The sequence below is a fragment of the Pleurodeles waltl genome, chromosome 12, assembly GCF_031143425.1.
Source record: "Pleurodeles waltl isolate 20211129_DDA chromosome 12, aPleWal1.hap1.20221129, whole genome shotgun sequence".
Lineage (NCBI taxonomy): Eukaryota > Metazoa > Chordata > Amphibia > Caudata > Salamandridae > Pleurodeles > Pleurodeles waltl.
In genome coordinates, this window is record NC_090451.1 from 171854468 (window position 1) to 171872433 (window position 17966).

Here is a 17966-nt window from a genome sequence, read left to right on the forward strand (position 1 = left end):
AAGAGAGAGTGGGTAACCTGTGGTGGAGTACCCGGTGGGAGCGGCACAGGCCGATAGTAGGTGGTCTATCCCGCGAAAAAGAAAGATGGCGGCACAATGTCAAAGTAAGAAGGAGGGCAACTTGAAGGAGCTCGTTGCAAAGACCCAGCAAAAAAAAAGGAGCAAACACTGGGAGTGGAACCAGAAGGCAATGGGCCCTGTGGTGGCGAACAGGTGGAGTAGGACACCACCCGATAACAAAATAATTTCTGGAACACTTGTTCGGGGGACTCAGAGAAGACATTTCTAGTCTTAGGCAGGAGATTGCCACCACGGCCAAAGAACTTAAGAGGGAAGTTGTGGAACTGGAACAGAGAGTGGATACAGTTGAACGCAACCATGACGCACAGGCGGAAGAATTGGACCACCACAGGCAGGACCTTCTCACATTCCAAGATGGCAATCGTTAATTGCAGTACTGACTGGAAGATCTCAAGAATAGGTCATGACGCTCCAACATACGTATTAGAGGAGTCCCAGCGCAGGCAATACCGGGGTCACTGGAGGACTTTGTGATACAGCTGTTCTGGCACGTTGCACCAGCAATCAAAGACCTAGAGATAATACTGGATTGCATACACAGAGCAGGCCGACCATCTCGGGCTCCAGGACAGGCACAGGGCATACTTACGTGTCTTCACTACTACAAACAGAGAAAACAAATCCTGGCAGCATTCCGTGATTTGAATGCAATAAATTTTGAAGGCCACAAAATATACTTATATCAAAATCTCTCACTACTAACACTACCACGCCGACAAGCATTGCGACCTTTCACCTACTCCAAGAGAAAGGAATTCATTACAAATGGGGCCACCCCTTCAGGCTACAACCTGTTTGGCAAAACGAAATGTGCATTGTTCGCACACTGGAGGAGGCAGAATCTCTCCCAGACATGAATTTGGAGCAGGGTCACCCTCCACCCCCGTGACTTAGACCGAACACCACGGGCGGATGCTGGGACCGAGGGCGCATGACTCGACAACACAAAGGAAGAGACCATAAACCATCTGACAAGGAGAGCAGGAACGAGAGAGCAGATTTGCTGTGCAGCTTGCCGTACCAACAGAGTGTCTCAGACACAGAAGCAGATCCCTAATACATGGTGGAGTGGATATGTGTGGGGGTGGGCGGTAAGGACTGTGGAGACCGCACCCGCCCCACCTCTTCATCGTCTCTTCCCACTTGGACCCCATACAAGGGAAGATTGGGATTCCTAGAGGGACACACGCCAAGCAGGAAGGCAAACAAGATGACAGCAGAGCTCCCCTAGAAGATGGAAGACGACAAGACGGAGAGCGACCTGGTACAGTGAGATGTACCCCTCTAATGGACTTGGTGTAGTTCCCAGGCCGGAAACTGGTTTGATTTTTGTTCCATGGTTTGTACTATTTGTCGTTATGTTGACTATTCAAGCCGCAACTTACTGTTGGATTCTAGAACGAACACCGCTGATCACTACTTCAATTAGTTGCAAGCTACCTCCACACAGCACCCCATGCTAAGTCGTCCCACATACATACATGTCTTTTGAGGTAATCAGTCTCAATGTTAGAGGCCTTAATGCTCCAGTGAAGAGGTGAGCTTTTCTCTCATATCTCAGGGAATCTAAATGTGACATATGCCTGATGCAAGAGACACATCTGCTGCGAGCAGACTGAAAGAGGTTGAAATCCCGCTGTTTCGACCGTCAGTTCCACTTCTCAGGGCCAAGGGAAGCAGGGAGGGGTGGCAATATTACTGGCTACACAGTTCCCCGGGAAAGTGTTTGGTACCCAGGTGGAGAAGAATGGTAGGCTTATTTCCTTACATATAGACATACACTGGTACAAAATAATGGTGACCTGTATTTAGGGGCCCTAATGAACGTCAGGAGGGGTTTCTCCGAGAGGCCATCGGACAGGTGCATACTACAAAGGACACAGATATCCTTATAGGAGGCGACTTTAATGTGGTCCCTGATTCTCTCATGGAAAGATCGGCACAACATTATGGTCAGGCGGGAGCATACTCCGTAGGCTTTTGACACTGGTTACAGGAGGGGGGGTTAACCGATGTATGGCGCACTAATAACCCAACTCTTAGAGAGTATACATTTTTCTCAGCTGCACATCAGACATATACGAGACTCAACCTTTTCTTGGGCCCCTCCGGTCTGCTACACACGATTACGCAAACAAAGATGGGAGTCGCAGCCATTTCTGAACATGCCCCATTGTGGGTTCCTCATTTGGTCAGTTATTACCAGGCTGCTCAATTACGATACTTGCTGGAATGGTCGCGGGAACGCACTGAGAAGCACTGGTGCTTTATTGACCACGCAGTGGCAGGACAGCATATCTAGAAGATCCCATGGCTCCCTTGGATGCATCGTACACCAGGAGTCTACATTTCCCTCATCCTGCAAGGCACGGTGGACGTCTGGGACAGGGTGCAGACACGTAAGGACCTGTCCTCTCCCATATCTCCACAAACGCCGATTGTCGGCAATCCTGAATTCCCCCTAGCTCTAGCGGGAGCCTCATTCCAGGACTGGCAGAACTCCAATTGTAAAAGGACTGGAGAACTCTGACACCCACAGCATTATGGATTTTAATCAATTGCGATCAGCGTATGGCCTCCCACCAAAAGCTTACTGGAAATACCTAGCAATAAGACACTGGGTGACCTCTCCAAGGATTCGACCACAAGCGAGCAGGCCTCTCCTCTGCTTTGAGAAGTAGTTGTTAGTGCGCACCAATGATAAGAAACTCATATCTGACATTAATGGCTCTTTTACCATACTGTTACTTTTGCTTCAGATGCCTGCGAAGCACAGATGGGGAAAAAGAATGCAGACGTTCCTTCACAGACAAGGAATGGCGGGATGTGCTACATCGTGCCCGAGTGACAGCCCGCAATATGAACACTAAAGAACTATTTTTTTAAAGAACGTACTATTGGTACTGCACACTGGCATGGGTGGCTGTGGGGCTCACGGACCGATGTTGGCGAAATTGTGGGCAGTTGGGCACGTTGACGCATCTTCTGTGGCATTGCCCCAAAATTGCCTCCTTTTGGGACAATATATTAAGGGTTATAGATGAGGTTTATGACACTACAATACCACAACTCCCTAGCTGCGTGCCGCTAGGGCTTCCAATCCGCAGACATACCCCCTGAGAAGGCATGGCTAACACATTAGCGCTCGGAGCAGCTAAACAGCTCTTTTTGGCTCGCTGGGGTACCAAGGCGATCCCCACTCACACTGACTGGCTACACAAATTGTGGGATATATTGGGGATGGAGAAACTGACAGCGTGGCTATTGGATCCCTACCCACGTTTGATAAAACATGGGGCCCCTGTGTCGCCTACCTCTCTGATGAATTTAGGAACTGACATCCCTGCGTTACTTACACGTCTCACGCCTGACTAGCTCGGGCGCACAATTGACTGTAACAAGATCCACTACATAGAGATGCCATAAGGGATAGTGGTGAACTGATTATGAGGTAATAAATTAATATAGGTGCAGCTGTGTTTGTCCTGTTTTGCAGGTTCTCTATTTTCTACTGTTTAGATTTACCTCCACCAACCAGTGGTTGTAGGTGGTGCCTTTGTACATTACTATAAACCTAATAAAAATTATTTAATCCCTTAACTGAAATATGCCTATTAAATTGCATGGCTCTAGTAGCCCCACAAGATATGCTATTCAAGATAGATTGTATATTTGCACATTTTTGCAAAACATAAACCTGCTTTCAGTAATTGGCACATGGAAGTAGGGTTCTGGCAGAATGATGATCTCAGTATTGCGTTCATGAATTACCCCTTTCAGGAAACTCTTGTGCTTTCTCTGGGAAAAGATCTTACCATCTTCTCATTAGATAAGATTTTGCTGAAAGTAACAAGTTTCTGGCACATGATTCGGTTCCATAGACTTGTGCTGAGAGGAACCCTGTATAAACTGTCCTAAATTGTATGTATTTGAGCATTATACTTTAACTGACCCTTTTCTAGCAAGTGTTCTGGGCAGTTGAAAAGAGGATTGTCTTTTACTTATTTTGCTGTGTTGCTTGCTATCTTTCATTACAGCTTGGTAACGTAAATTTGTCAGTGTCTTTTTTTCCTTTTTCTGTTGCTTCTGGATGTCGTCTCTCCTCAATTTTGTACTCTTTCTTTAGTCGTAAGAAGTTAAAAAAAAAAGACCCATGTTCTTCTAACCTAGTCAACCTTTAAGTTGCTATATACTATATGCAGTTTGATGTAATACTGTTTTCTTTACTCTTAGTAATGTAAATGTTTAATCAGGCAATTACTGTAAAATTAGATCCATGGAAAATTATTCTGATCGCGTTTTTTGTGTAAATAGTTATTGACTATTTTCTTTTCTCTGTACATGATTCCATAGCTAGAAATTGCATTGTCTTGGTGATAATATGGGTAAATGTAATTATTTTAGGAACCAAAATGGTTTCTTGAATTTTTTTCGTTAGATGTTCCTTTTGCCATGCCAATTTATGATATATTGTCAATAAAGCGAAAACTCGCCTTCTGGTCCTTGCTACAGATAGTTTCCTAGAATATGTTTCCTTCTCATGAACATGCTTGCATGTGTCAGCACTCTCAGGAATCTCACCGATGTCACTGAGATTTCGGGAGAGAATTTTCCCATTACTCAAAACCAATTATATTATAGTACCAATTGTAGCAGTTGCAATAAGAAGACGTTATTGACTCCAGGTGTCTCCTCTCTTAACAGGAAATACTCAAAAGCATCAATGCCTTAAAAGTTGGAAATTGGGGTAAATAGAGATGTTAAAATAATTGTACATAAGCATGTTTCCTTATTCTCACTTACAGGCACTTCATTTTGTTTCCTCAAAAAACGCATAGTGCCTTGCATATGTCTCAGCACCTTGTACTATCGATCGCATAAATGTGTCCCCCTGTTTACAAAGAAGTTATTGGATAGATCAGATTGCTAAATAAAACTAAGTTCCAGATGGATTTATTAAGCTTTAGGAATATTTGGTAAAAGCTCAGTGATGGGCAATCTTGGATTTGATTGGGTCAAAAAGTTTCTGGTATCCTTGCTTATTCAGACCTGTTGTTCTGCTTGTGCTCTATTTGCCAGTATTGTTCTGAATTTCACTGTTGGGTATTGATCCCTAAGTGTGTAAGTTTCTTTACCCTGCACAGGCTCTTAAATGTTTTGTTTTGGGGATGTAGTATTTGTTCTTATTACGGTGCCCCCTCTATCAGCCTTCTTAGTGGTTAACTTACAAAGACATTATCCTCCTCTGATTGTTAAGTTCTTTCGATGTATTTGCATTCCATTCAAATTGTCGATTACTAGGGTCTCAAATAGGCATAAAACTATGAGAGAATTGGGTGCCTCAATATTTTATTTTTATTTGAACTTCTTATATTCATGGACATCCTTTTGACTTGTTTTTACTTCTGAAACTGAGAAAGGATATGTTAATTATGAAGTACCCATACACCTCTATAATTCCAGTTCTGCCACATAGAATGCTGTTATGTTACCAAGAAGTTATGAGATGCCATTCTGTAAAATTATTTCTTCGGTGGCACGAAGTATATAATCAGAATCTTGAAAACAAGTTTCTTGTTTTGCTCCACAGCAGTGTCTTTGTGGCTCTCTTTTCTTGACCTCTCCCTAAAAAGACATTATTGAAGATTCTTAAGGTACTTTTTCAAAGACATCTTTGAATGGCAATATTCTGGCCAGGTTTAAACTGTATGCTGAAGCAAATGTGGGTGGTGGACTGTCCCTTCCAAGTAGTATTCTGTGGATCATAGATCTGAGCTATTAATCTGTCCCAGGTAACATGGTGCTAATCCCAGGAACCAAATAACAGTGTCATGGAGAAAGTTTTCTAAATATACTACACAAAGACAAGTGTCAGAGAGGTGCCAATTATTTCATGTTGTGTGTTCCATGTTTTCACTTCCGGGAGCTTTCTGTGGGTGTGTTGTTGCTTTTGGTGCCTTCTCTGAAGTGCAGGTCTAAGCCATGTACGTCTCTGTGCGCTATGAATGCATGTTCTCACACTTTTTCTCTATAGTTTATGTCAATATTATCTTGATCTCTGTGTGAGATCTAGGCACTCTCTGACTAGTGTTTATGTTCTTTCGTACTCTGTGTGCGTTCTCTCTCTCTCTGCCTGCTCTCTCCTCCATGTGTGCGCTCTCCCTTCTGTGACCGTTCTGAATGTTTGTGCACTCCCTTTCTCGCACTCTTGGACCTCAACATGTGAGTTCAATCTCCCTTCTGCCTTACTGCATGTATGTTCTCTCACACACTCTGTGAGCGCTCGGTGTATGTGAGCTCTACCTGTCTCCCTTCTCCCTTACTGCATACATGTTCTCTTCTAGCACACACTCTGTGGGCGCTCGGTGAATGATGAATTCTGTCGGTCTCCCTTCTGTCTTCCTTCATGTATGTTCTCTTCTTTCACGTACACTGAGCGCTCTGTATATGATGAGTTATGTATGTCTCCCTTCTCTCTTACTGCAGGTATGTTCTCTCACACACTCTGTGAGCGCTCGGTGTATGTGAGCTCTACCTGTCTCCCTTCTCTCTTACTGCATGTATGTTCTCTTCTAGCACACACTCTGTGAGCGCTGGGTGTATGGTGAGTTCTGCCGGTCTGCTTTCTGTGTTACTGCATGTATGTTATCTTCTTTCACGTACACTGAGCGCTCTGTATATGATGAATTCTGTATGTCTCCCTTCGGTCTTACTGCAAGTATGTTCTCTCACACACTGTATGAGTGCTCGGTCTTGAGAGTTATGCCCGTGTCTCTTGCTGCATGTATGTTCTCTTCTCTCACGCACTCTATGAGCGATCTGTGTATGTGAGTAATGCCCGTCTCTCTTCCTGCATGTATGTTCTCTCACTCATTGTATGAGCACTCGGTGTTGTGAGTTCTGCCCGGGTCTCTTGCTTCATGTATGTTCTCTTCCCTCACACACTCTATGAGCCCTCGGTGTATGTGAGTTCTGCCGGTCTCTTGCTGCACGTATGTTCTCTTCTCGCACACTCTGAGCTCTCGGCTCTCATGAGTACTCGCTCTCGCGGGGGGTCGGATTTTTTTGGCTCACTGGAAGTGTCACGAGCAGAAAGTTTACAGCTGAAGGCGCTGTGCGCTCAGGGCCTCCCCGGCAGGAGGGGAAGTGGGCGGTGCCTGCAGCCCTGTACACACCCCCGCGAGGAGGGGAGGGCTCCTGGACTTCCCAGGCAGCTTCGGACCGGGAGTGTGGCGCTGTGGGGAATACCAGGGGGTCCCAAGCGAGGACTGTGAGTACAGCTGTGCTCAGTGAGTACCCCCCCCGGCCCTGGGGGCCCAGGCTGGGACTGAGAGAGCGGAGGGTTGCAGGCAGGGGCTAGAGGGATTGCCGGGACTGCCCCTGTTTGGAAGTTGTCAGTCAGTCTTCACTCAGCGGTAACTGCTTCTGCGCTGGGGCAGATCGGAGCGGTTCGCTCGAATCCTGGTGCTCTGCTGTGAGTGAGCACAGGCAGCTGCACGAATTGTGAGTGTGAATAACACACAGACAGGACCTGCTCTGACCGCGGAGATTCTGCACAACAGGGGATCCAGATATCGAGGAGCACGCACAAACTGCACCAGTTGTGGATACACAGAGTTGCACGGAGTTTTGGTGCATCGCAGAAGATGCACGGTTGTGGGTACTCTCGACGCTGCATGGATTTGAGGTGCGCAGCAGGAGACCCCCGGATTGGAAGTCTCTAGTGGGGACCTGCACTGGTTTTATTGCACAGCACAGCAGGAGTTGCAGCGATCGTGGATTCACAACATGGAGTGAATTGATTGTGCTTACCCAACATGGGCTGCACTGGTGGTTGTGGCAAAGCGGGATCTGCATGGATTGTGCCTACACACCAGTAGGTGCGCGGTTTGTGGCTACACCCCAGTAGCTGCGCGGATTGTGGTTTCACTGCATGGGCTACACGGATTGCGGACACACAAGACGCGCTGGATCTGCACGGACTGTGTCACTGCACTGGGCAGGAGTAGCTCCTCGGCAGCGGATCTCCGCTGGGGGATGGAACTTAACTAAACAGGAAAGCACATCTTGACATGGATGCCGGGCACGGGATGCGCGTTTACTGAGATGGAGACGCACTCGGCGTGAACACTGAGGATACACCAAAGGGGAGCTGGTCTTAGCTGGCGGCTCATGAGTCTCCCTGAACACTAGCAGCCACTGCGTGACGCCAGCAGCTCGCTCCGGGGCTGTCGATCTGCAGTGTGATTGGCTGATATCGAAGCCTTGAGTGTCGGACCGCCCATCACGTACAACCTCCCCATACCCCACCCCCTACCATAGGATGTGATTGGAACGTGATCCGGGAATACCTTTGAATTTGCGATTTTAAATTTAGTAGGGTCTAAAATTAACGGAAAACTCAATCACGATTCAGTGTTAAAGAAAACAAAAATTCTATCCGCCTGGCAAGTGTTGAACAGAAATCTACGCCTTGTTTCCATCGAGAAAATTTCCCATTTGTTTTCTAAGGAAAACATTTTTTGGATTAGTTGAACTTTCATTTCGGAGCTCTTTGTTACGATAAGATATCTATGCACCATACTGTAGAAGTGTTTTGGTGTGAGTAGACTGCCCGGAATCCCCCCATCAGAACTGATAATTATTGTACATACAGTAACTCCTCTCTTCAAGGCTGAGATTGTGCATCAAACTACAGCTATAGGAAGGTCTTGTTTCAGTGCTTGCGCTGACTAGAGAAAGATCTGTTTACCGTAGGTAAACTTGTCCCTGTGTGCAAGGAAAGATCCTCACAGTAGTCCGGTGGAACCTCCTCAAACAGAGCTGGTTGGCACTAGGCCCAAGAGAATGCTTGTGGAGTCCCAAGGCCGCATTCACTCCTTGCCTTAGTGTCTTCCTGATACTTACAACCCCTAAAACCTCCACTCTCTGGCCCAATTGCCATGAGCTCCCCTGAGCGGGAGGGCTCAGGCCCAGTATCGCGGAAGCAGCGCCTGATGGCATCCCTTGGGTCTGGAGAACCTGGTGGCACAGTCTACTGTTTCATATGTGGTGGGGCAATGCTGCGTGGGCGCGAGCTGCAGCTACCTGTGAGATGCCCCCCTGAACCAGGAGGACCCTTCTTCCCGTTTCTGGCACAGCAGGAGCCCGCACCTGGGGCCTCTGAACCTAGTGCGGATGGGACTGTGCCCTGCTGTGCAGTGTGCCAGCATTTCCTAGCTGAGCAGTGGAGCGCCTTTGAGCGCCGCCGCACTCCCCTGGACAAGCGGATGTACTGGCTGAAGAGGCCTTACCAGTGTGGTGGGGCTGTCGATCCGCGCAAGCCAACACCCCGTGAATGGAACCCTGCCTATGAGGATGCCCTTAATACAAGGGGTGACTCAGAGCTATCTTCTCTATCTGAGGATGAGACACTGTCTGAGCCTGAACAAGAGGCCAGCCATACACGACCCCTGCGAGCACCCTGCGCTCACACCCCTGTGCAGGACATAGGGGCTCTTAGAGGCAAAGCAGGTCAGAATGTTCTTCACATCAAGCAGCCAGAGTGGAGCCAAGGAGCCCGCAATGGCAGGGCGGGCCAGGCCACAGCACATGCCCAGCACCACAAAGAAGAGGCCCAACAAGCCCTTCCCACTGCGGCGTCACCCCTTATCTCTCGAAGTGGCCCTGGCCAGAGGGACTGTTCCTCAGAGGACATCAACATCACCAGTGATGATGATGAATATCGGATCAGAAACTGGGGAGAGGCAAAGAAAGAGAATGGGGTTGGACCCACAGTCCGCCACTGTGATGGAATCACTCCAACAGCAGTACTGGTGGCAGGGGGTACTGCCTGCTACATTTGTGGGAGTCGGTTGTCACAGGCCAGCCTACATCAGATCCATGTACAGAAGCAAGAGCACCCACCACATGAGCCCTTCTTCCCATTCCTCTGGTTACACAACCCACCCCCTGGTGCTCAGCCCATCAGCCCTTCAGGGAGTACCCTGGTTTGTCCCTGCTGCTTCTCCTCTCTGATGCAGCAGTGGCAGAGCTTTGAGGTTGCTAGTGTACCTGTCCTGCAGCGACTCTACATGGTACCCCTCAATGCCAAGGCCCTAGGTATGCCTTCAAAAGATGGTGCACAGTTCAAAGTGGAGACTGTGCCGGCCGGGCATGAGGTATGCTATCTCTGTGGGGAAGATACAAAGGAGGCTAAGCTAGTGGCTTGTAAAGTGACAAATGGAAATGCCAGAAACACCATGCACTTTCCCTTCCTTGGCCAGTTGCCCTGCCCTCCCAACTCCAAAGGCTTGACCTCCAAAGGGGAGGCCTCCAGCTGCAGAAAGTGCTATGGAGTCTTGGAGGACATCTGGGCCATCTACAGGGCTTGCCAGACCGAGGAGCTCATCACGTCCGTCCAAAGCTTCTTGGGAAGGTACCACCAAGTGTTCTCGATGGATGAAACCAATGTCATGCCTTCACGAAGGGGGCACGTTGTCATATGTTACATATGTGGCTCTGAGATGGGTGCAGGCCAGGAGTTTCAACTTAACGTGAACCCACCCAACCGTTACGGAGACAAGGAACCATTCTTCCCCTTCCTGACCGTATACCCTCCAGCCCCTAGGGCCCGGCCCGCAGACTCCATCGGCCTGGTCTCTACCTGCAGCCTGTGCTACCATGACCTTCTCGGGCAGTGGCTGCAGCATGAAGGCCGAAGCACCCTGCATCCCAGCAGCCCCTGGTCCCGGCAGTACAAAGTGGAGACCTTTGTTTGCTTCTTCTGCCGGCTGGAAAAGAAGCGTTGCCTTGGGTTGAAAGCTGTGCGTGTGGCCAGGCTCCCCATCTTTCTGTACACCCCGAGGGTGAGCAACAGCTTACTCGTGGATGACGGCAAGGAACTCACCATTGGGACATGCGCTGAATGCAGAGCTGTGGTCTTGGCGGGAAAAGTGGTCACAAATGGAGACCTGTTGGGACCCAGGCCACCCAGCACAAAAGAGAAGGTAAGAAGAAACAATCTTTATTCCTTTTTTTATTCATGACCAAAGCCTTCCTGTTGCTGGATGATGAAGTAGTCTCTGCCTGGATGCATTATGGTATATTAGACGGGGGCTTGTACAATAAGACTATTCTCTAATAAGAGATTCAGTTGAGTTTTTTTAATTAAAGGAGACTTGTCTGTGTGGCGGTGGTTATCTGTTCCTCCAGTTGTTGCATTCGTTTCACTAGTTGAAAAAAATAGTAACTGGAATAGTTAAAGCACTGAAAAAAGTTGTACCTGTATAATGACGTTCTAGATGGAGGTGATAAAACCCGTGTTCTGACATCTATGTCTTCCTTGACAATTACGGCATGGGAACGCCAACAGAATCTCATGAGAGAGTGTCCTGACTTCCGTGTTAAAGATGCTATTTCCCTATTATTTCCTGGGAAAAGCATGGATATTTACATTTCTGCCGAAGGTTGCTGGGTCTGTTGGGTGTACTATACAAGGGCCTTCACTCACCCACGCACTCCATCCATGCTTTTTGTTGAACAGCAAAGTAAAAAACAAGTGCAAAGATACGTAGATGATGCCTTAACGCCCTTGAGGAAACCTTAGCTTGGATCTCATGCTCGTCACGTGCACTGCCAAGAGTGACATCCCGCAAAAATGTCATGGTATCCACAGGGTACCGCGAACGTGAATTCCTAGTCATTTTGGGCCGCCGACGAAGCAGCACACATATTCATTGTTTTATTTCAAATCCTGCGCCTTCTGAATTATCTGAATGAAATGCTGTAATTCGAAGTTTTGAGATCTATGGTCTGATATTCTCTACTAAGGATTCTTGAGAGACGATGTACTTTTATTTGCTAATATTAATTGCCATACCAGGCAAGTGCGGACACCAGTGCATGGATGCCATTTAAATTCATCACAAACATGTATGCACCCTTGGTTCACCAGCATCTGGCATTCGGGCACTGAGCTTGCCTACGGACAAGACCAACCAATGACCTAGTATATGCCTGTTAGAATCAGAGCCAACCAGTGGCACAGCATAAGTGCCCTAGTATCAAAGCCAATCAATGACACAGCATATGCCTCCTTGGATAAGAGCCAATCGACAACACAGATTACCCCTCCTAGAATCAGAGCCAGCCAATGACAGTGTGTGCCTCCTAGGATCAGAAATAACTAGTCATACAGTGTATGCCTTCTAAGATTATAGCCAGCTATTGACACAGCGTATGCCTCCTAATATCAGAGCCAACTAATCACACTGAATATGACTTTTAAGATTAGAGCCAACCAATAATATTGCATAGACCTCCTAAGATTCGAGCCAAACTGGGACACAGTGTGCATCTGGCTGGATAGCGACCATCCAGTTGCACAGTATAACCTCCTAGGGCCAGGGCCCTAGGATCTGGACCAGGGCCCTAGGATCAGGACCAATCGAAGACGTAGTGTACTCATCCTAGAATTAGAGCGGACCAATGGCACAAGTTACACCCCCCTGGGAACAGTGTCATCTGATGAAATAGTTTTTGCCTCCTAGTGTCCAGGTCATCTAGTGTCTTAATGTGTACCTTCTAGGATCCGTGTGATCCTGTGACATAATATAAACCTCCTAGGATCAGGGCCAACCAATGATGTAAAGGTATGCATGGTGGCTGAAGACAATAAATGACACAGCACAACTTAGTCAAGGATGTGTCCAACAACCAACAAACGGGCTGGTAGCCTGCTGTAGTGGCCAACCAGTTACATAATCCTGAGGTAGAGATAGTCAAGGGTCTGGTCAACTACTGACAGAACGGTAGGCAAGCTTGGAGTTGAGGTTAACCAGTGATATAAGGTTAGTAGGCAAGGATCAAGCAAACCTTTTGACATAAAGAACAACCCTTGTAATACACTTAACGACTGACATAGAGTCAGAAGGCTAAGGTTGGGGGTAATTACTCATTGAAGCATTGATAACCTTGGACTGTGACCGACTTCAGACAGGATGGCCAGCCATTTTGTTTCAGGGAACTTAGCGGCATAAGTATGGGCAGCCTAGGATAGAACATTGTGGTACAGCCTAGAGTCGGGCACATCCAGTGACACAGGACAGGCATCTTTGTCCAACAGTGATGAAGGCAACCACCTCCAACCATAACATAATGAGAGGCAGCTCGGTCACAAGCTCTCCGTGATGCACAGCAGACATTACAGGGTCAGGTCTATCAAGTGGCTTGTGGGCAGACAGGCTAATGCAAGATCCCACAAATGACACAGAGGAAGTTAGTTTACGATCACTCCGGACTAGTAATGTAGAGAGAGAGTTCTGTGCTACAAACTAAACCAATGAAATGGAGAAACAGCTAAGGATGAGAACAAACGTTTAATTTGGGACGGCAGCATAGAACCAGGAACCACCACTATAAAGATCATTTGCCTTAGGGTCAGCTTCAATGAATGACAGAGGCAAAGAGACTATGATGATGCAAAACTAATGATAAAAGAGCAGACAGCAATCAAACCAAGGACATAGGATCGGCAGTATAGGATGAAACCCGCCTAGGGACATCCGAGGTAGGCAGCTTGTGCGCAGGACAACCAGTGAGATAAGGGCAGAAAGTCTAGGATCAGGTATAGTCGGTGACAAAGGGTCAGCAGACCAATCAAGTGATGCACAAGCATCGAACATATGGTAAGCAAATTACAAAAGTGGGTTGGTACCCGATTTGGAAAAGGATATGTGTAATCCACAAATCGATGTTAGGCATTTGCAGGGCAAAAGTGTAGAAACCAGGATCTATGGCTTCAGATGGAGCACGTTTGGCTAAACCTGTTACCAGTCCCCTAGGAAAAAAAACAAAACTTTCTATCAATTCTGCAGGATTGCTTTTATATGAGAATCTTCACATCCGTAACCTTTATTTAAAGTTACAGAAAACAACCAGTTACACTTTCTTTGCACAGCTGGGCTTTAGCAACATTCGCTCGCAAGCAGCATAGACCAATGACGTTTTGGGCTAAATGTTACCCCTTCATCAACTTTGGCACAATCACAAATTGGTTTTTATTAGTCTGTGCACATACAATTTCGCCACTTCCGGCAACAAAACACAGACACACACGTGGGTGGGAGGAGTCACCCCTTCCACAACTGGGAACATTGCATTTTGCATACAAAGTTTAAAGCACCGCTAGAAAGCATCTGCTATCAAAACCAAAACAAGTGAAAAGGAATAGCAGTGGAAAACAAACTATACCATGAAAAAAACATAAAAGGTAACAATGAATCCAAAGGTAGCACCAAATTAAAATTAAAATGTAATAAAGGAGTTTCTAGAAAACACAAATACTCAAGGTATAAGCAATTTCTGCAGTTTGAACCTCAAAATAATACACACAGATAGAGAAACGAGAACGAGTATACATCAAACAAATACATAAATGATGAAATAGTTTATGTAGTTCCTGAACAAATGAGGAAAAGACAGAATTTTAATTTTAATGAGAAAGTTGGAGCCGTTAATTCTGAAAGGCAAAGTGATAATCTTGGCTCTTAACTTTTTGTTGATGCTTCAATTGAGGCAGCCCGTTGTCCACACTATTTTCTGTTTTCTGTACTTGTGTTGCTCTCATGAATCAACCTAAGGACCCCAACTGAATTTAGCGTCCAGTTTCAAATTTCTTGACATTTATAGAACCTGTTAAAAATTTCAATTTTGCATTTTGGTTCTTTATTTATATATACTTTATTATTCTGATAAAACTATTTACTTTCCTGAACAGTCATCACGCCTTGAGTGGGCATCAGGGCCTCTTTAGTGGTTTACGGACCACAGTTTAAGAATGTAGTGAGGGGTCCCTGAACCCCCGATTATATTCATAGGCCTTAGGCTGAAAGGGTGTCCCCTGAAGGTTAGGGGCCATCCTGTGCCCCGCAGGGCCTGCTGGGGCCTATGCCATGCCCCTGTTATGGAAGCATCCCGATGGTGACAATATGCTCATATCACTTTAATAATGTTTTTCAAGATCTGGGCTTTAAACTGTAACCATTCTAACCTGGAATCATAGCCTAAATGGAGAAGTTAAGAGAATCATAACTACTACGCCCACAAGGCACTGCCTTGTAAACAGAAAGACTTGCAACATGGCTCTTTCTCCTCATCGTAGACGATGTACTGAGCAGGGGAAGCTTGCAACAGTGCGGTGCTAACAGAATCTTTGAGCTGAAGGCAATGGGAGCTAGTACAACTTATATAACTAAGAGCTTCTAAAACTCACATATAGGCATTTCCATCCATCCCTGTGTGCAAAAGATTGTGTCCAGAGTGAGACATGAGCTACAGCCAGACCCACTCCTTTTAGTAGGACAGTTAAATACTTTCCTAACTATTTACAACCAACTATAACATCATGGCTGTTTGTCCCTCTCGGATCCAGGGAAATCCTGACGTCAAGCTATAGCACTTACCCTTGTGCGACTGATGGACCGTAGTGGAGTTAATCCCTTGATGGATTTTGGTGCTCCTTGCTGAACCCGTCTCATTTTAAAGCTTTCTAAATGCGAATTTCAATTCAGCATGTAGAACCCATTTGCTCCTGTAAGAATTATAGATAGAGCAGAGGGAAACTTTAAAAGTTTCATTTTCAGATTTTGTTGTACATCAATCAGTTAAAGTATTCATGATCAATTAATCAATAAACCACAGCCCAAACCTCAGTTGAAGTACAGGAGTTAATCAAAGAATCTCAGCAAAGTTCAGGTTAGCAAATCCAATGCCTAAAATGGGAGAGAAGCCGGCCTGGATTCACCCCCAAGGGTCAGAAAGAGGCCTCTCTTTACACATTTAAAAGAACACAGCTCCATAGGGTTCCGAAGAAGGACTTCACACACTTACTACGGTTATACACAGTTCCCCCGAATTTAAGCCACCCAGGATAGGCAGATTGACACAGCTGCAAACGAATGCATTTGGAAAGTCTCTCATAAATCTACAACATTGAGCTTCTCATGGGCACTACCTGTGCTGGAACAAATCCTGTTACATCATGTTATTCTACTAAGACAGCTAGGTGCAACCTTGAGCCAGTGCAATCTTGCTAATATAAAATGTTTTACTTTATGAAAGTCATCATCATCATCACGCCTGTGAAAATACACTCAAACATTTTTTTTCGTTCAGAAATGAAACTCCAGGTTTAACCACAAAAAGTCTCTGTCAGTAAACGTCGCAAAACAAGACGGAATCTGAGGCCTAAAATGTTTGTTAGCCAGAGTGGTTTTCATTAGTTTAATGCAATATATTTAAGAAAAACAGCTTTCTCATTACCCAGTACCCCTTCCACACAAGCCTGCAGCTGTATTCACGTGATTGGGGAAATCCCTGGGTCTGCCCCTGAGCAGAACCACCTTAACTCTTACAATGACCTTCCCTAGGGTTCAAAAGAATCCTCAGGGGAGGTGAGTAGATACGTCCCAGGTCCAAGGGTGACAGGACACATTCACTCTTCCCTGGATTTCTACTGTTGCTCACTTTGCTTGGTGCACATGTTTGGAAGGCCAGGAGTGGAGCCCTGGAGATGGATGAGTTTAGTGAGAGCAGAGGCAGGACTGCATCATCCAGTTCGCAGGCTCCTGTTTCTGACTCCAGCTTGAAAGTGCTGCAGGGACAGTGGAAATCGCTATACTTGATGAACTTGTCGGAAAAGTTAGTTTTTCTTTTCTTGTACTTGCAAGACTATATTAGCAAAACCCTAACCTGTTGAGACCCTATGCCCGTGCATGGGCTGGCAATTTGTTTTTTATCATTTGCCTTCCAAAACAACTTGTACTTGATGGGCTTGCTTCCCTGTTCTCTAAATGCCCATCTGAAGCGCCAGCCTGACTTTTGCCAAGATGATGTCAGCTCAGCCGGTGCAACACACACAACAAATCTACTAACTTGAACACCTACCACTGTCTTTCCCTTCAGAAGCTCTAAAGGGCTGCTGGAAGCAGGTATTAGCTTTGTACCAATTACTAGGCAACAAGAAGGGCAGCCTTCCAAATGCATGGATGTCTCCAGGGTTACAGATGGAGCCGTATAAAGGCAGGACAGCTTTCCAGAACAGTAAATTAAAGAAACTGCAGCCTTTAAATGTGGTTTAGATAAAGGACAGCCTTCCGGAAGTGAATAATGAATGCAGAGCAGGTTTCGGAAAAAGCAAAACACATGCAGGCAGCCTTCCATAGAAGTGAAATAAACACAGAGCATCATATGCATGGAATATATGCAATTCAGCCTTCCAGAAATGTGAGATAAATGCAAAGCAGCACAGCATCCAGAAGTGTGGAATAAATGCAGGAAAAACCTCCAAGTGAAGTGAAACCCATGCAAGCTGCTTTCCACAGGGGCTGCAGTAAATGCTGTGCAACCTTCATGACAACCTTTGCAAATGTTTCCAGAGCACTGACATAAATCCAGAGCTCTCTTCCAGAGCAGAGGGATAAACACACAGCTGCCACCCGAGAAGTAGAATACGCACATGCCAGCCTTTCAGGACTGGAATATTTGCAGCTCAGCCTTCCAGAGTCATGGCACACATTCAGGGCATCTTTCAAGGGGCTCCCTGCCTCGGTCCCCAGGATCCTGCAAGTTATTTTTATTGGTCTGACACACACGTTTCCCTTTTGAACTCAATGGTGATGCCTACAGCAGCTGCTGCAAGAGTCAGGAGGTGACGTCCTCACTGCCTCCTCATCACCTCCCCCCCCCCCCCCCCCCCCACACACACACACGAACGCACGCGCGCGCCCGCCCAACTAGAGAGGCCAGCCTCGCTCTTGGCTCTCTTACAGCTCCCAGTACCTGGGCAGCTGTTAGCAGAGAATCGTTCACCTTGGGCAGTGGACGAACAGACATCACTAGTGCAA

General features: G+C 46.5%; 1 protein-coding gene across 2 annotated transcripts in view; it reads left to right on the top strand.

Moving 5' to 3' along the window:
* The first annotated feature begins 8916 nt into the window (after positions 1-8916).
* GSE1 (Gse1 coiled-coil protein) overlaps positions 8917-17966 on the top strand; it is a 931659-nt gene continuing 922609 nt past the window's right edge. Inside the window, exon 1 of one of the 2 annotated variants that reach the window (XM_069217784.1) lies at positions 8917-11069. In XM_069217784.1, the coding sequence (XP_069073885.1) occupies positions 9024-11069 (2046 nt within the window). In that variant the 5' untranslated portion in view covers positions 8917-9023. The remainder of the gene's footprint in view (positions 11070-17966) is intronic. The other variant, XM_069217785.1, reaches the window with a different exon arrangement.